General features: G+C 33.3%; 1 protein-coding gene across 2 annotated transcripts in view; it reads left to right on the top strand.

Moving 5' to 3' along the window:
- Positions 1-21,005, top strand: part of LOC150109388 (glycosyltransferase 8 domain-containing protein 1-like) — a 159,737-nt gene extending 138,732 nt beyond the window's left edge. For both annotated transcript variants that reach the window (XM_090407807.1, XM_090407811.1), the window contains exons 8-9: positions 4,785-4,885; positions 20,705-21,005. In XM_090407807.1, the coding sequence (XP_090263933.1) occupies positions 4,785-4,885; positions 20,705-20,895 (292 nt within the window). In that variant the 3' untranslated portion in view covers positions 20,896-21,005. The remainder of the gene's footprint in view (positions 1-4,784; positions 4,886-20,704) is intronic.
- Positions 21,006-21,362: the final 357 nt, after the last annotated feature.

Here is a 21,362-nt window from a genome sequence, read left to right as displayed (position 1 = left end):
TGCTTATTGCCATTACTTTCACATCTTGTCTAGCTTGATCGCTAGTGTTGGAAAAGGGAGACCGTTTGAAGTTATGACATGTCACCTAGGAAGATGACTTCATTATATAAGGGTAGCCTTATTCCATGCTCTTGATAGATCATTTTTTCTTCAGGCATAGGATAAAAAGTTTTGCCAAGATTTTGTAGATCACTTCCCCATTTTCTTTTAGAAGTTTAGCTGTGACACCATCCCACCTGCATCGTTTTCATTTTGCATGCTTTCAATGCTTCGCATAACTTCTTCTGGTAGAATTTTGTGGTTACTTCAGTTATTACGTAGTTGCCTTCTTCATTATCTTTGTTGTCCTGATATAATATAGAGTAAAATTCTTTGATTCTCTTTGCTATAGCATATCTATCTCTGGTGTTTATGTTCCCATGTTATAGTTTAACTACGGCCATTTGTTTATTGCTGTTCATCGATTGCTGTTTAGCTTTTTTTGAGGATGCAGTTGTCTTCCATTATTTGTTATGTTTACAGTTGAATTTTCTTATTTCTGTGTTGATACATTTTCTTATATTTTGCACAGCTCAGTGTATTCAGTTTCATTCAATAAGTTATTAGCTTGTTTCATTTCTCTTTGTTGCTTAGTTGTCTTATTTCTGTTCTGTGGTACCAGCTATTTCAAGTGAGCATTGCAAAATGTTTGTGGTAATAATGTCATTACTTTGTGATGAATCAGCATTGTTGCTTATATTAAAATTTTAAAATCTGTTGTTTAATTCATGTTGAAATATTTATTTTTTAATATTGAGTTTGTGTACATCTATGTTTTGCTTTGATCTTAGAAACATTTTCTTCTTTCTTTTTGATAATTTATTTGAACTTTACTGTGCTATACAATAGTCACTTCCAGTGTTGAAATTGCTGATAACAGAATCCTCCTGAAATATGTTTTTCCTGTTGCTGAGGATAAAGTCAGTTTCACTAGTTCTTCCATTTGGACTTTTCCATGTAAACTTCCTATGTGTTTTTCTTGAAAAAATAATTCATTATATAAAGATTTCTTTTTCAGAAAATGCTCCTGTTCCTCCATCTCTCATGCCACATCCAAAATCTCCCATTTATTTTTCATCTTATTCTTGTGTTAAAAAATCATGAAAGCTCAGTTCTGGCATTAAAATCTTTCATGACAATTTTGAAATGATATTTTCCTTTGTTGTAAAGTTATGATACATCATGATAGAAGTTTTCAATTTTATCAGTATGACTTATGATTAGCACAAACTTACATGACCTAGTGTGTCTTATTGCAATCTGGACAACAATACTTGCTGTTTGATCAGAGATACTGTCAGATTCTATTATCCTGTTCAATTTTTTTTATTAATCATGAACTCAGCTCTATTGATTCTTTCCTTATCTTGACCATTATAGTACAGTAGGTATCTATTTTTTAATTGAAGAACTTCACTGTTACATGGAACTCCACACAATCCAAGAATGTTCCATTTTAGTCTCTTTAACTCTTTAATTAATTCAGTTATAGCTGTGCTTCACTGCTGTTATTCCTACTACAATTTAAAGTTCCAAAGTGTGTTTTCTAATGGGGATTCTTAGCACCCTCTGCTTTCATGTTTAACTGCCTGCTCCCTGTAGATAGTAGCAATCTGGCTTCCAAGTAATGATGGCCATTTTATTCCTTTCCAGTTCATCTTGGAAGTTTGAGCCATTATTCCACCATGCTGGTCAGCTGTAGAGTCCATTGCTCTTTTTCATTATATTCAGAGCTGTCCTGATATCCAACAGAATAAAGGTTCCCCTTATCCACCATTTTGTATGCACTTGGTAGCTAGTGAAAGTTCCTGTGAGCTATACATAATTCTAATCACTGAATCATTTTAATTGGGGTTGATTTGTTTAGTCCTCCTGTAAAATAAGCTTTTTATCTGTTTTATTGTTGTTGATGTTTCATGGAATGAAACAGACAGTTAAATCTAATAATTAAATAGCTAAATTTATTTAGTTACTTAAATTACTCATCTGATGTATTGCCTTTGTCACCAAGGCACCTTCATGGGTACAAAGAGATGTATTAAGCACTTGACATATGCAGACACATTAGTAGGTAGACAAACATAGACTGATTATAGTAGTCAGCTCTTAAACTCCTAACTGGCACCCTCTGCACATGTAGTGATTTGCACTTGCTGAAGGTTTCAAAATAATGGATGAAAGTTGTACAATAACTTTCATTTGTGCACTATGGGAAGGGGAGGCTTCCCATTTCATAGTGCAGACTTCACCTAAATAAAAGATAGAAGCAATTTTTTTTGATGGTGTAAGCAATCTGTATTAATGTATTAATTAAGAAGCTAATCATCATCATCATCAGCCATTGTTAATCCACTGCTGGATGAAGGCCTTTCCAAGATTACTCCAAAACTGTCTGTCCATGGCTCTCCTTTCCCAAGTCACTCCTGCAAATCTGATGATATCATCAATCCACCATGATTTAGGTTGACATTGTGGTCGTTTTTCCTCTCGTGGAATCCAGTCCAGTACTTTTTTTTGTCCATCGTTGATCTTGTCTTCGAGCAGTATGCCCAACCCATTTGCCACTTCAGATGTTTCATTCTTCCTATGACGTCAGAGACTTAGATTTGATATCTTATCCATGTATTCCTTTTGTAATCCAGTCTTGTGATACCAAGCATGCTTCTTTCCATACTAAATTGTATTGTTCTTAATTTTTGAATTTCCTTTGCCTTTGGTGCCCATGTTTCAGTCATATGTCAATATAGGAAGAATATATTGGTTAAAAACCTTTCTCTTCAGGCATAGTGGTAGTTGGCTTTTGAATATTGAATGTAATTTTTCAAATGCTTTCTATCCAAGCATCGTGCATCTTTTAATTTCATCAATGATATTTTGTTTCATTGATATCTGTTGTCCTAAGTATATGTAATAAAGTATATGTACTTGTTTAATTTCATCATTATTGATTTTTATTATTTCTGGTTGGACATAGTTATTTAAACATAACATGGATCTTCTTTAGGTTTATCTTTAGGCCAGCTGTTTTGCTAGTAATTTAGAGTTAATCGATACAAGTCTGTAATTCATACGCAATTGAAGTAAAGATAACTATGTCATCTGTAAAGTGTAAATGGCTTAAATAGCTTCCATTTATCTTCTAGACATGCTGTGGATAATTTTGGAGATATTGTGTCGCTCTGTATTTCCACAGTAGAGATGTTTCCATTGAAATGAATTGCTGCTGTGGCATTGGTGTATGCTGATGTGATGGTCATGATGTATCGCTCCTCCACCTGTTGGTTTTGTAATGCTTTAAGTATTGTAAATGTTTTTACTGAATCAAAGGCTTTCTCATGGTAACTGATATTTCATTATGCTGTTCAATAATCTGTTGTACAACTTGAATATGGTCCATTGTACTAAAGCCACTTTGAAAGCCTTCCCATTCTTTTGGTTGTGCTAGGTCTAGAGTCATACAAAGCCTATGAACCAAGACTTTTGTAAACACTCTGTAAATAACCTATAGTAGACTGATGGGTCAGTAGTTTGTCAAGTCTTCCACTTCATCCTTTTTATGTATCAGAATTAGGGTAGCCTTCTTCCATGTTCTTGGTACATCATTTTTATTCAAACATAAGGTAAATAGTTTTGCTAAGATTTTGTAGATCATTTCTCCACTTGCTTTTAGAAGTTCAGCTATAACTCCATCCTCATCTGCAGCCTTTTTGATTTTTCAAGCTTTGGATACTCCACATAACTTCTGGTAGAATCTGTGGTACTTCGACAATTTTGTAGTTGTCTTCTTCATTTAATTCGTCATCGTGATATAATACTGAGTAAAATTTTTCAATTTTTTGAGGTCTCATTGGGAACCAGATCCAGAAGGGGTACCAAAGTTGAAGCAATCATAATTTTCATATATCAGAAATCATATATTTCCCATACAAGCATTAAAAAGGTGTAACACTTTATTATTAAAATACTCAGGATTAAAGTGAAAAAACTTTCAACAAGCTCAGGGCCGGTCCGAGAATATCTGATGCCCCTAGGCAAAGAAAATTTAGGTGCCCCTATATGTTGTCTCTCTCTCTCTCTATATATATATATATATATATATTGTCATACTCACACAAGCACATGTACACTACATCTTAAATAAGTGTTAGTGTCCCTAGGTTTGCCTAATGGTAAAACTGGCCCTGAACAAGTTCAGTTCAGGTACCAATAAAGCATATAAAGTGCTATATAAAGTAATAAATAAGTTATTTTTGTTCTTTTGCATGCATTATAAAGTTTTTTTTTTTCGTTTTTAATGAAATTCAAATATTCAACACATAAATGGGAAAGCATGATTTCATTTGGCATCTAGTATGTGAAAAAAAAAAAAATCCACTCTCCAAAGACATTTCCCAAGCTATCTGGATAACACAAAGCTCGTTGTAGTTATAGTAATACTGTTTCACTACCCAATCCAATTCATATGCTATGGGTTGAATTATTTTTCATAACTGAAAAGGTTAAATTACTAGGAGCCTCCATGAAAATATAATGCACGTGCATGTGTTTTATCAGTCTCATAAGAAAGGGATACATAAAAAAAAAATTAACTCACTAACACGGTGACAGATTACATGCATTTAATATTAATGAATACTAAATTCACTGTCAGTCTAAAGTACAGTTTGGGCAGATATAATGCACTATTTGTATAAATTTGTTACAGATATAATAGATTTATAAATATTTTTCAATATTTTTATAAGGGAGCATATTTATCAAGGAACTGGACCTCTACCACCTCTTCTTATTGTTTTATATAACAGAATATCATCATTGGATCCCTCCTGGCATGTCAGACATTTAGGTATGTGAATTTCCTCTTAATAATATAAGCATGCAATTTGAAACAATACAGTGTAAAGAAATGTACTCAATTCGTGCATTATCACAACCATTATAATGAACTTGCTCAGTAACTTGAACAGAAATGAGTTTGCTTTAGTGAGTTATTAGAGCTTCCCAAAAAGTCATAACCAGAGCATTAGAGCTCTGGTTGTGACTTTTTGGCAGTTTCTTGTAGCAAGTGGATTTATTATAATTGTATCTGCTGTAGTAAGAATTGACAGCTGAAGAGTCCTAGCCACTCAGCAATCTTAACTGTAACAAACTACATTTGATTCTTGCTACAGTGAACTTACACATAACTCTCTTATAGTGAGTTATGCGAAAGTTCACTCACTCACTATTACAAACTACAAAAATATCCTATCCAATGATGTATCACTGCTATTTCTAAAAAAAGAAATTCATGGTAACATCCAACAAATAATTCCTTTTGTCTTTACAATTTCTTGATACTTAGAGTTGATTATATTCCTTTGGTCTTGTGAGTTTCCTCTGTAAAAATTGGCTGTATAAAGTAATTAAGAAATTAATTATTGTGTCAATTAACAGATATTTGAACTTTTAAATATGCTATGCATGATAGATTTTACTCAGAAGTTTAAAGTCTTCAAATTTTTATATATGCAAAAGTATCATCATCAGTTAAAATTGACAATAATACCTCTTTGAAAAAAACTCAGGGCACAAGAGTGAGTATATGGGAGATTTGAAATAGGAAGTGATCACCATTTAGTTTTGAGCAGGATAAAATTGAATATCATATTGAAAATAAAAGTGTAAGAAAGTTTTATAAAAAATCAAAGTTGCTTTCAGAGGTGAACTGTAGACTCGGATACACACGTGTTATTCGAGAAAAAATGAAAGAGTTTGAAGACAGGAATCAAACCTTTGAGACTCATTGGAAAATCTTGAAAAAAACATTGATTGATTCAGCTAGGTAAGCATGTGGTGAAGCTGCGTTCATGGATAGAAAATCAGAACTCAGTGGCAGATTTAGGAAGTTACAGAGGCAACTATAGAAAATAAGTCATATCAAAAGCTGCTAACAAATTAACAAATAAATCAGCATGTGCTTTGAGAGAATACAGAAAGCAATGTGTTAAAGCAGCTAAACAAGTCATGGGAAGACTGGTGAAAATATAGAAGATAAATATCAGAAACATGGCAAATGAAATCATGGGTGCATAGCAAGGACCAGTATTTCAATCTGGCATATCTGAAAAAGAAAAAGAAAAAAAGCAAAGGTAATAAGAGAAAGGCATTTTCAAAATGCTACAATCATATGCTGTAATTGAGACATATCAAGCAAGACAATCAACATGTGAGCTTGTAAGTCAGCAGGTTGAACTGAAGGAGGTACAGAAAGATGATTTGATGTAAAATCAAATGTGAGACAAGGGTGCACATCATCTCTACTGTTACTCATTTATATGAATCACATTTTGAAGGAAAGTGGTATTAGGAAGATATCAAAATTTGGAGATATTCATCACCACTTTACTTTATGCAGATGATGTTGTACATCTGCAGGATTCGATAAAACTAAATTGAATAACAGTATAATAAATATGGTATGAAAATAGGCATTCAATGGAGATCCTATATTCAATGGAGAAAGAAGTAAAAAATTTCATCTACTTAGGCACAATTTTTAGTGAAAATGGCAAATTAAAAATGCAATTAGACAAAAGAATTTGCAAAGCTGGTATGACAGGAAGTCAACTGAACAAGGCAGTTTTTAAACAGTATTAACTTATGAATCCAAGAGCTGAGTTATAAATAAAACACTTGATCAAAGACTAGAGACCACAGATATAGGAGCTATGAGAAAAATAAGGAGTATGAACAGATGGCAGAACTATATTAAAAAATGAGGATATTATGAAGGTATGTGACATTGTTATCATTCAGGAATGTGTGAGCAGAGCTAATCTAAGGTGGTATGGTCCTTTAAACAGAAATAGAAGAGGAAAGGTTGGCAAGAAAAAATTAAAGAGTTTGAAGACAGGAATCAAACCTTTTGAGACTCATCAGGAAACCTTGAAAAAAACATTGATTGATTCAGCTAGGGAAGCATGTAGTTAAGTTATCTTCATGGATAGAAAATCTGAACATTTTTTTTCTACTCAAGATAATAGGACCCAGAGGAAGATCAAAATCTAGGTGGATTGATGCAGACTGAAATATAAGATCTAAATCATATTAGAGTCCTTATAGATAGCAGATTAATTTGGAAGAAATTGGTAATGTAAACTTTTCACATAGTACTATTGTAATATCCTGTACACATTCTGAGTCTACATACATCAAGAATTTGATTATGAGAAAAGTATCGTCTTCAGTGATATGGATTTGGTGTCATCAATAGGAATGACTTGCTTTTCTCTGTGATGGCTTACAACACCATCTATCATTTTATAACAGAATTAAAGCAAACTGAAAAAGTAGTCTTTAATATTACTTCTTTAATGTTACAAACTGAAATATTACTTCCATTATCATCATCAAATTCTTAATATGTACCTTCAGGCAGTGTACAAGATCATTATGATAGTACTACATGAAAAAGTTACACAATTACTAATTTCTGATCAACAATTTTCCCTCCATATTAATTTGTTATCTGTCAAGATTCCAATATTATCAGATCTTATATTTCTGTCTTTTAAGGCACTTTTTACTGTATCAATCCATCTACATCTTGGACTTCCTCTGAGTCTTTTCCCTGCCAACCAGACAAAGAACACTTGTTTTGCTAACCTTCCTCTCCTATTCTGTTTAAGTGACCATACCACCTGAGATTAGCTCTACTAACACATTCCTGAATGCCAACAATGGCAAGTTCTTTCCTAATATCTTAATTTTCAGTGTGATATCTGTTCACTCCACTAATCTTTCTCAGAACACTCATGTCAGAAGTCTCCAGTCTTTGATCAAGTGTTTTATTTCTATCCAAACTCTAAAATCCATAAGGTAAAATTGGTTTGAACACCGTCTTGTATATACAGCTAATTTAGTGTCAAAACACTAAATTAGCTGTTTTGACTAACTTCTTTCTTATTCCATAAAAAATTATTCCGCTGAATTATAAATTTATATGGAATAAGAAAGAAATTCCATTATTGATACCTGCTTAATGTAAATCCCAGTAGTCATTTAGAGTTTTATCTGGAAAACAAGTTGTGCAGGATATAACCAATTAATGTAGACAGCAATGAATTCATACTGCTCCAAAAGTATATTGAAACCTGAAGTAGCTTGAAAAAGTTCTGTGTTTGGTCTCTAGAACAAAATTTCTGGACTATGTAAAAATTACAAAAAATATACATATCATTATCATTATTATATGGGGTGCTTAAGAGTCAAAGCTGTATAACTGAGAGGAGACCTCCGCATAGCCTTTAAAGGAATGCAGAGAACCGACCAGGGCTTCTGACCTAATGTCCAATCCTTATCTTCTCATGGTGCACCCTATTGGGTATCTACCTGGATAGAGAACGAACGAAGATGGACTGGCAATTTGGGATTTAGCCAACCAAATTGTATTCTTATTGGCTTAAACCAATATAGAAAATGATTGTACAACATGACAAAATTTCATGCCGGCTGTTGCGTCGCCCGGTTAAACAAGGTCCCCGTTGTTTTGCCAGGGAACCAAGGCAAAAAGTCAGCTACTGGAACAAATCTGAAAGCACACCCCAACTCAACATCACCAGAGGTTAAGATCAGTACTATCAACATAAGAAGCCTGAATGTCAAAGAAATGGAGCTAGCTGAGGAATTAGATAAGTACCAGATTGACATAATAGGGGTGACTGAAACAAAATTGACAAAAACTGGTGAGATCTTTCATCATCATCATAGGTATCAAGGATTTAGGCTTAGCATGGCCTGTTCTGGCCTTAGAAGTCATCGTTTAAGAGGATCTCCTGGTTTTCTTTTTCCTAATGGCTTGTACTTTAAGGCTTGTTTTGGTAATCGTTCTGTTTTCATTCTTTGAACGTGTTCCATCCATTTATGTTTATATTTTTTAATTTTTTCTATTACTGGTTCTTGGTTTAATTCTTTCATAATATCTTCGTTTCTTTTGTGATCAAATAAGGTATACTTTTCAGTTTTTCTCAACTTCATTTCTGCTGTTGTTAATCTTTGTTTGTCTTTTTGTTTTATTGTCCAGATTTCGCTTCCATACATTAAGATTGGTAGGACTAATGTATTGTATACTTTTAGTCTGGTTTGTTTTTGAACTAAGTTTGGTTTAAATATAGAGTTAATTGCACCTGTTATTTTTAAATATTTTGCAATTTTTATGTTTATATCTTTTTCATTTTCATATGTGATCATACATCCTAGGTAGTTAAATGAATTCACCTGTTCTAAGATCTTGTTATCTAATACTATTTTAGTTCTTGCTGGATCTTGTCCTTTAAAGGCCATAGTTTTTGATTTTTCCATTGATATTATCATACCATAATCTTTGGATATCTCATTTAGATTTAAAATAGCTTTCTGTAAGTTATCTTCAGAATTTGTAATTATTATTTGGTTATCTGCAAAGAGGAGAGTGTTTAAGTTAACTGTAGGTGAAAGTTTAATTCCTTGATGTAAATTTTTACTCCATTTTATTATTATTTCATTTAAGTAGATATTAAAAAGAGTTGCTGAGAGGGGACATCCCTTGGTTTATCTCTCTTGTATATGAGAGCTCGTTATTTAATCTTATTTGTATTTGATTATTTTCATATATACTTGTGACAGCTTTTAGGATATTATTTGGTATTTGTCTTTTTTTTAATATGTTAAATAATATGTTTCTTTTAACTTTGTCAAATGCTTTTTCAAAGTCAATAAATGCAATATATGTTTCTAAATTATATTCTGTTCTTTTCTCTATTATTAATTTTAGGCAGAAGGCTGGGTTTATACATGATCGTCCTTTTCTAAATCCATTTTGTACCTCTAGAATAAAGTTTTCGGAATATTTCATTAGTTTGTTATTTAAGATTCTGCTATATATTTTGTAATATGAATTTAGTATACTGATACCTCCTATAGTTTTTAGGGTCATCTCTATTACCTTTCTTAAAGATAGGAATCACAATTGCTTTTTTCCATTCTATTGGGGGGATACCAGTTGAGTAAATTTTATTTAAAAATAATAAGAGTCTTCCTTTGAATCTTGTTCCTGCATATTTATATAGTTCTGAACCTAGCTTATCTTCTCCAGGTGATTTTCCGTTTCTTGTTTCTTTCAGGCTGATTTCTAATTCTTCTTCAGTTATTTCCTTTTCATTTTCGTTAATTGTTTGCCAGTTGTCTTTTTTAAAATATTTGTCTGTCCACAGTTCTGTGTAGTAATTTAGAAATTCTTCTAATTTCAATTCAGTGTTTAATTTTATGTTTTCTTTCGTATCTGCATTTAGGTGTTTCAAAATCTTATATACATTGGGTCTTATTTTATATAAATCATGTTTTAAATTAGAAACAAATTTATTCCATGATTCTCTGTCTTTTTCTGACTTCTCTTTTAGCTATGGCTCTTATTCTTTTATATTCTATTTCATCTTCTAATCTTTTACTGCTTAACCATTTGTGATAGGCTTCTTTTTTCTTTTTGATTATTTCTTTGTTTGTATCATCCCAGATCTTCAATTTTTTTCTTTTATTGAATTTTTTGGTCTTTCCTAAGCTTTCATTTGCTGCTGCATTTAGTATCGTTTTTATATTAAGCCATTCTATTTCTATTTAATCATTTTGCTTTATTTTATCTAGATACTGGTTAATTCTTTGTTCATATAGCCATTGTACATTTGTGTCATTCAATAGTCTAATTTTATAAACAAATGTTTCAATTTTTCTTTCTGTTCTTGTTACTTGTAGCCATTTAGGTGGTAATCTTAATTTTATTTTAACAAGGAAGTGGTCACTGCTTATTTCATATCCTCTGTGAACTCTAACATCTAGTGAAAATTTTGATGTCTTTTGATTTAATATGAAGTAATCTAATATTGATTTCCATCCTCTTGCTGCCCAAGTATATTTATGAATGTCTTTATGTTTATAGAAGGAATTCATGATTTTTCATTCATTCATTTCATTATTTCATTTAAATAATGAAATTCATTATTTAAATGTGAGATCTTTCCGAGCAATAAATACAAAATGTTATATTCAGGCAATGATAATCAAGGAAAAGAAGGAGTAGTCATAGTATTCAACGCAAAGTACGAGGCTAATATTCTTGAATGGCAGGCAGTGTCATGTAGAGTGATGTGGACAAATATGAGAATGGGAAACTGGACAATGAGATTTATTTATGCCTATGGTCTCACAGAAGGTTCTACTAAGGTAGAAGTGGAGGAATTTTTTGATACTTTAGAAAAAGCAACTGACACAATGAAAAGAAAAAGGAAAAGTTGGTCCTTGTTGGGGATCTGAATAGCAGAGCAGGAAATGATTGTGAGACATACCAAAATATTTTGGGAAAATTTGGAGAAAAGAGCAAAGCTAATAATAATGGCAAATATTTGTTGGATTTCTGCTCAGGACATGGACTGGATATTACCAACACCATGTTCCAACATAAAAATGTGCACAAATTCACATGGAGAGAAGAGGCAAGAAATAAGAAAAGTCTCATTGACTGTGTTATTGTTGATAGTGATGTTTTCTCCCTTGTGCAGGACACCAGAGTGTACAGAGGATTTGAAATTGGAAGTGATCACTAGTTAGTCTTGAGCAGGATAAAATTGAATTTCATATTGAAAAGAATAACATGTAAGAAAGTTTTATAGTGAATAAAAGTTGAGCAGCTCTCAGATGTGAACAGTTGACTAAAATACACAAAGATTATTGAAGAAAAATGAAAGAGTTTGAGAACAGGAACCAAACTTTAGAGATTCAGTGGCAAGCTTCGAAGAAACAATTGATTGATTCAGCCAGAGAGGCATGTGGTGAGGTTGTCTGCAAGGATAGACAAATCAGAACTGCATGGTGTAAAGAGGCAGTGAAGGAAAAGAAGAAGGCATATTAAAAGTTCCTGGCAGATAAGTCAGCTTGTGCTCTTAGAGAATACAGAGACAAATGTAAGAAAGCTAAACACTGTGTAAAACTAGCTAAACAAAAGTCATGGGAGGACTTTGGCAAGAACATAGAAAATAAATATCAAGAAGGTAATAAGATATTCTGGAGGTTGTTGAAGAAGCTTAGAAATGGAAGAAAGAGTACTGTAAAAAGAGTTAGAGATGATAAAGGTGACATGAAAATAGGAAAAAAAGATATCCTTGAAGTATGGAGTAATTACTTTGAAAAACTGCTAAATGAAACAAGCAGCGATGACAGCACAGTGATAAAAAAAACACTGACCAGGCATGCAGTCAGGAATACATATCCATACTTGAAGTAGAAAAAGCCATCAAAGGCTTGAAATGTGGAAAGGCAGCAGGAGTAGATGATATTCGACCAGAAATGCTGAAGTATGGTGGTATAAAAATCTTGCAGTGGCTGCACTGCATTGTTCAGAAAGCCTGGACAGAGGGACGAATTCCCAATGATTAGAGTAGAGCTCTAATAGTGCCCGTATATAAAAAGGGAAATATAACTGAATGTGAGAATTACAGAGGTATTTCCCTATTGTGTCTTCCTGGCAAGATCTATGCAAATATACTTGAGAAACGGTTGAGAAGAATTGTGGAAGAAAAGCTTTGTGAAGAACAAGCTGGATTCAGGCCAAATAGAGGTTGTCGGAATCAGATCTTCACTTTACGACAAATAGTCGAGAAAGCATGGGAATATAACAAACATCTGTATTTAAGTTTTGTCGATCTGGAAAAGGCATATGACAAGGTGCCAAGAGAGAAGCTATTCAATATGCTACAGTTATATGGTGTCAATGGGGCATTATATCAAGCAATACTTAGTCTGTATTTGAGTTGTAATTCGGCAGTTAGAATTGAAGGATGTACAGGATGATGGCTTAATGTTAAATCTGGTGTGAGAGAAGGATGTACATTATCCCCTCTGTTATTCATTATCTCTATGGATCACATTATGAAAGAAAGTGGTATTAAACATGATATCAGATTTGGAGATGTTAATGTCAGCTCTTTGCTTTATGCAGACGATGTTATACTTCTAAATAAATCTGCTACAAGTCTGCAAGATTCTCTGACTAAATTGAATAACTGTTGTAATAGATATGGTATGAAGGTCAGTATTAAAAAGACAAAGACAATGAAAATAGGTAGAATTGTTGAAAATGTCAACTGTGTTAACAGGCAACCTGTGGAACAAGTAAAACATTTCAGCTACTTAGGCACAATTTTTAGTGAAGATGGTAAATTAAATATGGAAATAGACAACAAAATCAACAATGCTGGTATGGTAGGAAGTCAATTGAATAAATTCATATGGAATAAGAGAAAAATTAGTCTGAACACTAAATTAGCTGTACAAGATAGTGTTCAAACCAGTTTTAACTTATGGATCTGAGAGCTGGATCAGAAGTGAAACACTTGATCAAAGACTAGAGACCGCAGATATGAGAGTCCCGAGAAAGATTAGAGGCATGAGCAAATGGCATCAATGGCAATATCATATTAAAAACGAGGAAATTAGGAAAGAATTTGACGTTGTCATCATCAGGGAATGCGTTAGCAGAGCTAATCTCAGGTGGTATGGCCACTTAAACAGAATGGGTGAGGAAAGATTAGCAAAACAAGTGTTCTCTGCCAGATTGGCAGGAAAATGACCCAGAGGAAGATCAAGATATTGGTGGATTGATACATTCAAATTACAATGTGTCTTAGACGAAAGAAATATCTTCTCTGCTTCTTCTGCAGCTTCTCCCACTTAAGTGGGGTCACTGTTGATAATGAGTCTCCTCCACACCTTCCTGTCTTGGGCTGTCACCACATCCAAGTTCTTCACCTCAAGTCCTCTGCTACCAGCTCCCTCCATCTCTTCTTTGGTCACCCACGCTTCCTCCTTCCTTGCACATCCATCTGCATGACCCTTCTTCCCACATATTTGTCCTGCCTCCTCATCACCTGACCAAACCATCTCAACCTTGCCTCCTGTATTTTCGCTCCTAAGTTCGTATATTTAACTGTTCCCCTGACATAGTCATTTCTCAGACGATCCTTTCTGGTCACACTGCACATCCACCTAAGCATTCTCATCTCTGCTACTTCCATTCTGCTGATGTTATTTTTCCTCAGGGCCATAGTTTCTATAGCATATGTCATAGCTGGCCTCACTACTGTCCTATAAATTTTGCCTTTCAGATTGATCGGCATCCTCTTATCGCATAACACTCCAGCCATCTCCCTCCAGTTCCTCCAACCCGCTTGTATCCTGCATCCCACTTCCTTCTCAGCTCCTCCATCTTCTTACACTGTTTAACCTAAGTATCTAAAGTCTCTCACCTTCCTGATGACATTTCCTTCCAACTCCAGATATGTCTCCTGCCCACTGTGCAACACATGTACTCTTACTTCTGCTCAGTCTCATACCTCTCTCTTCCAGTACTTTTCTCCATCTGTCCAGTTTAGTTCCCGCATCTTCTCTTGAACTGCACACCGCAAGATGTCATCTGCATATAACATTGTCCAAGGTGCATCTTCTCTCACCTCCTCTGTTACCACCTCCATCACAATATTAGACAGAAATGGACTTAATGCTGACCCTTGATGCAAGCCAACTGTTACTTGAAAACTTTCTAACTTTCTGTCTGTCTCAGACAGGTCTGAACACTTGTCTTCAGATTTCTGTACATTTCCTGCACCAACCTGACATATTTCTGTGGAACCTTCTTCTCCTTCAGACACCTCCAGACTTCTTGTCTTGGCACTCTATCGTAGTTTCCCGTTGTTTCTCTCGATACTTTTCCGTCATCTGCCGTAACCCAAATATAAGATCTGATAATGATAATATTGGAGTTCTTGACAAGTAATAGACTGATTTGGAGGAAATTGTAGATAGGAAGTTAGTAATTATGTAAATTTTTCATGTAGTACTATCATATTCTGTAATCCCCTTGAGGGTACATGTCAGGAATTTTATGATGGTGATTATTATACAGGCACCTCCATGGGATCCAAAGACTAATTGCAGATGACCTAAACTATCCATACAGTCTATTATATCTCTCCTTGAACTTAACAAAGCACAACTGACTCTGGCAACCCATTCTATTCATTCACAACTCTGTAGTCATCAAATCTAGTCCTCACATCCTTATTAATTACCTTTATTCAACTTACTGGATTGACCTCTTCTTTTGCCCCATCTAGTCAAGTGTTGAAACATTTTCTATCCATTAATCCTATAAAACTGTTCAAGTAACTTAAATTTTTCTATATTCTGTCTTTTCCTCCAATCAGCCAACTTATGCAATCCACACACCCTCAATCTATCCTCATAGAAAACATTACACAAACCCCTCACCATCTTGGGCGCTTGCCTCTGAATCTTCTTCACCGCTTCCTCATCCCAAAGAAACCCAGGAGACCAGACTTGAGCATAGTGATCCAGATGTGGATATCAAGACCTTATAAAGAGGAATAAGAACTGATCTGTTAAGTAGCCACCCTTTTATCCATATAACTAGTGTCACATCCGTCCCCAGTTGTTCTAATTTGCGTAACAGAGTTCCGTGTAGTATTCTGTCAAATGCCTTTTGCAAAATCTAAGCAGCATCATCATGTAGCCATTTCCTTTATCCAGCTCAGCTGTCACTCTTTTATAAAAAGTTAATAAACAGGAGAAAGGGGATGATATGATTGACACTTATAAACTTCTGCAGGGATCACACAGGATTTTAGTTGATGGAATTTTTCATTTTATGGAGAGTGGGAAAGGACGAGAGGGCATCCTTGGAAGCTAAAAATGAATGCCGTCCAGAAAGGGATAAGAGCTAGATTTTTCTTTTAGTATATGATTGAAATGGATTGCCATTTGATGTTGTGTGTGCAAGTAGTGTGAATGAATTCAAGAACAATTATGAGAGCTGGTGCTTGTAGTATGCGGCCTCCCTCAATGAGTCCCTGACTCTTTGGAAGTCTTTTTCTTAATAATAATAGTAATAATGTGTGTGTGTGTGTGTGTGTGTGTATATATATATGTGTGTGTGTGTGTGTGTGTGTGTGTGTGTGTGATGAAATTGGCAACATAAGAGGGATAAAATTTCATTTAACATTTCTACACTAAGTTGTATAGTACACTGCTTCCCAAACTGTGGGCTGCAGCCCCCCCCCCCTTGGAGAGACCATCAGTTTTGTTGAGTGGGGGGGGGGGGGGCTGTGAAATAATGAAAACAAATTTAAAATGTTTTAAGATTAAGTGTACCATGTCAAATGTGTATTGTAAGATGCTAAAAATGTAATATTTTCATTTGATTTTTGCAATATTCGCTGTGTATGTTTTATATTGAATATAAATACAATAAATATTATAATAATATGTCTGTATTACAATTTTTTTTTCTATGGGGATGTGAAATATTTTAATTTTTCCAAAGGGGCTTTTACATCCACAAGTTTGAGAAGCACTGGTATAATACATTGTGCCAAAGAAATAATTATATTCTCGTTTTCAATTATAGTTTACTCAGGTATATGCAAACATTAGTTTGCACATGAAATTATGTCATGATGTGTTTTATTCCCTTCATTTTACAGAGCAGTGGACTTTATTACAAAGTGCTCTATCTGTTATAAGCAGAGGTAATCTTCAACCTTTTTCTGCTACATAGTGCATTAGCAGTTATCCTTGACTTTGCAGTTTATTTTATTTTAAATATCTGGGTTTATATATATGTATGTATGGCTTTATGCGGTCAAGAAAGGAGTGTATATACTGAATATACCCACGGAATATACTGAAAATGTTTCAGATAGTTAAACACTTCTTTAGGAAATTATATGCATGTGCAATTTTCTGGTTGAATTTCAAATTTTAATTTTCCATGTTTGATAGTTTTACAGGATTTTGTTTCATTCTGTTTCATTTATATATAAATCTATTATTAATTCGCAAACTGAATTAGTTAACTACCAGTTTTCATTAAAATTCTTTCTTCCAAAATAGTATCCACAGCCGGCCTAGTTGGCCGAGTGGTTAGTGTATCTGCTCTCCAGCCAAAAAGCTGCGGGTTCGAATCCTGCCATGGACATGGATGTTTGTGATTGTCTATGAAAATATTAGTGGTGGTGAGCAGTAGATAGCATTGGTGTAGTTGGTGGATTTGCTGGTGGAGACGAGAGTCGTGGAGTAAGTGCCCTCCTTCGATGAGTCTTCGAACTCCCTGGAGGTATCACATAATAATAATAACGTGGCCAGTGTGGTTGGCCGAGTGGTTAGCATATCCACTAACCACTATATATAAAATATATAAAAAGAAAAATAAATTTTTCTTTTTATATATTTTATTAACAAAGTGTGTGTGTGTATGAAAACAATAATGATACTCATTCACACACACATTCATGAACTTAAACTATTGTATCTTCTGGCATTAAATACAAGATATCTTCAGAAGCAGAAGTTAACATATTTTGGTCAGAGATTCATGCAGATATTCACAGAAAACTTAGCAATCTTTCTCTGGAAAATCAAAACAAAAGTTTCTCATCGATCTTTAAGATCATTGAGAGAAACAGCAACAAATTTTCTTGCAAACAATCACACAAGAAAATGACAACTCATACCTGTATTCAACACATGCCTTACTTCAAGCATATTTAGTTATAACTTAAACCAAGTACCAAAAACATCAATAGTTTTCTTCATAAAATACAACTATCCAGCATTGAAACAAACAACAGCTATATGGAACATTCCAGTTATTTTCACACTGTCAGTTCCACAAACAAAGAATAGCTTTCCATCCAAACTTCACTCAAAAAACCCAAAAAATTACAATGAAGATACATAAACTTCTCGATAGGAACTTGAACAAATAAGGAATCAACAAAATACAACTATTCCTTTGTTATATTTTTCTTTATTTCTTAAAGGGAATTATTTTGAACTCTCCCTTATATTCTTCTGTCTATTCCATTTTTTTGCATCTCTCTCTCTCTCTCTCTATATATATATATATATATATACACACACACACACACACACACACACCTTCTCTTTTTTTTTCTCTCTCATGTCCATTAGCTTTTGTTTTCATATGACAGTTGTGCATATGCTGTATTTCCTCAGTTGTGACTGCTTGAAATCTCATCACAATAGCTGTAGGTATCATCAACAGCAAATAGAAGTTTTTTCAGTAATGGTGAACTGGATACTTTTATTTGCGGTATGGTGAAGTTTCTTTTCCACTTGATTATTTCTTTGCACCGGTATAAAAGAAAACATCTACAGTTATTTTAATTCTAATGCTGTAGGAGGTATGTATATCTTGCCGATTCTTCATGTTGCTGAATGATAAGCTGTTTCCATCGTTAACATAGCCAGAAGGCACGGTTCGGCTTAACAACCTTGCTAGTCAAAGTAAAATTTCTTAAATTTGTTAAAGTAAAATATCATTTTAAGAAATATTTTATCACCATAACAATATATTATACATCTTTCATTTAGTTTTAATTTAAATTACTTAAACTAACAATAATATTTTCCATAAACAAAATTATGTTAAGATATTTAAATGATATTTAAACAATGCTCAATTAATAAATTACTGCTGGTGTGGATTCTCTTTCAGTATGGTTTTGTTTTTGACTCTTTTTGTGAACTTGTAGTTAACTGCTGTGTATGTATTAGTATCAGGATACCACACAGTCACATATAGTTCATGACAGAAATAGAAAAACTTAGCTCTCCCTACCTTTTTTGGTTATGTTTGCCATCCATTGGACTCTTTGTCACTTCAAGTTTATTATAAACCTTCCAGCAAAGATTGGTCGATTGGTAGAGCCTCTGCTACTAATGGCTCAGCAAAAAAGTTAAGCAAGTTTGAGCGTGGTTAGTAGTTATAAGGGGTTCAATCATTCCATGCGGTTGGCACACTCTCCCTCGATGAGTCTTTGGACTCCCTGGAGGTGTCGCACATAATAATAACATATCTGCTGGTATATGAGTTATAAATGTATCTAAGAAAGGTAGTTTTATTTATATTGTAAATTATATGTCATTTCTTTAAATGGCTGAAGAATGTGTTCGGGCTTGCTGGTATGTTGATTTGCTCTAATGAAGAAGAACTCAAAACAGGGTTCTCTCTTTTTTTTTTTTTAGTTAAAAAAAACTGATATAATAAGAAGAATTTAAAAAATTCTTAACATCAACAAAAAAAAAGCACACTGGAACAGCCATTGTTACAGGAAAGGCTACACTATTGCCTATATTAAAGGTCTATCAGAAAAATATGCAAATATTTACAGAAATATGAAAGCTGCCTTTAAACTCCCTATAAAATAAAAGCATTTGTTCAACATAACCTTTAACCTCCCCCCCGCCACATCCAGTAGTATACCAAATTAAATGTACTTGCAACATTTCCAGAATATCTGAAATCAGAAAAGAAGAGCACAAAAGTCATATTTTTTATACACCTTGAGAAAGCAAGCCTTTCTAATCGTTCTCTGAAGATTCCATAGGACTGATCAGAACGGCACGCAATTCATGTGAGACTCTCACTGAACAAAACTAAATCTAAATAATGATGGTCCCTTAAAATTTCTAAGATTTAATCTGTCTCTTAAAGCAACTCACTCATTCAGATTGTCCAATGTACCAAACTATAATAATGCAAAATTGACAATCATATCCAACTTTCCAAACAAAACTATTGAAATTTTTTATATAGTGAAACCTGTGGAGTTTCCATAACTATAGAATAACACGTGCCACAGTAAATAAAAACTATTGAAGATTGCATCAGCAGTTGGCTACTTTTGTTTGGACAGATTTATGTGATTAATGACATGTCAACAAGCATTCCATTTTTTTTTTTCCTCTCTCCTTCAGTATGTCTGCACAAACTTCTTTTTTCCATCATGCCTGAAATAATAAGACTTCAGGCATGATAACCCAAAAGGACTTACCTATGGGAAAAGGACTCTAGGCCATCGTGGTTTTGGTAATATAAAGTGAAAGGACTAATTCCAAGTGATAATAACAGAACGAAAAAAAAAAAAAATTCTGATTTGGGCCAGCATTTATTTTTATTTTATTTATTTATTTTTTTATTATACTACAAGAGGTCATGCTATGCAGGTTTATTGTTCCTAGACATAGTGTAGCTTACATGATATAAAGATTGAAACATAGCATAATTTTAATTAACATTATTTAACTGAAAACAGTAACTGAGTCTATAAAAGCATGAATACTGCTTATCAGTATTCATGCTTTTATGAATGGACTCATCTTTTATCAATGGACAAAGTGAACACTGTATGAAAGCGTTCACTTTTGTCCATTAAAGAATAGTAATGTTTCATTTAATTATTATTATTTGCCTCCTTGAATGGCTGCGTGTAATTATAAAATATTGTATACAAAGTTATATTCCTTACTGATAACTGTATCAGCAAAATGTTATGATTTATTATGAAATTATAAATTGAATAAATATTTTAGAAATTACTATATATTGATAATTGTGTATTGGAAATGTGAGATTCTTTTTAAACTTATATTTTGTTCTGTGTACATTTATTTTTTGTTCTGATTCTGTATATTAAAACAAAATTATCTGGGATTTAGTATTCAAAGCTTCCATTTTGTTTTGAGTTTTTACTTATTTATTTTATTATGAATGTTGTAGGAGTAATGGCTGGATCTAGATATTCCCAAGCTTATCTGAAAAAAGCCAAGCTTCTTCACTGGGATGGACATTTTAAACCTTGGAAACATCGAGCTCCTTATGCTGAATTTTGGGATAAATACTATATCCCTGATCCAGTTAATAAATTTCATCCTTTAAGAAAGTTCAAGAAACATTCATGGAAATTATGAAATGCTGAAAAGGAATTTGATTTTCTTATATTAGGTTTATTTTTAACATTTTGTAAGAGATTTCTGTAATTTATCATCATATATTAATTATACATATCATTCACTTTTAATTTAACATATCATTCACATATCTTAATTTAATAATAAAAAAAAAACATTTTTGTTCTTAAATATATAAACTCTCTCTGTGTTTTATTAGTACTCATTCTACTTTAAGGTATAAAATTATAAAATACAAAATTATAAAAATATAAAAGATATAAAATTATTTAAATGTTGGAAGTAAATAAAGTATAAAATAGAAAGAAAATTAAAAACATAAATTATGTACAGCTCAGCTAATGCCTTTTATTCCCTTATAAGGAGTAGGTGAGGCCTTTTTATGTACAGTTACCTACTAAATATAAGAGGCTACTAAAATTGAGCACCTTTATTTTTTTTTATAACAGTTGGATCTCTGGATGCAC

Source organism: Typopeltis vanoorti, chromosome 2 (genome assembly GCF_054136105.1).
Source record: "Typopeltis vanoorti isolate ZY-2024b chromosome 2, IOZ_Tvanoo_1.0, whole genome shotgun sequence".
Taxonomy (NCBI): Eukaryota; Metazoa; Arthropoda; class Arachnida; order Uropygi; family Thelyphonidae; genus Typopeltis; species Typopeltis vanoorti.
This window is presented reverse-complemented; position numbering and strand designations above follow the sequence as displayed.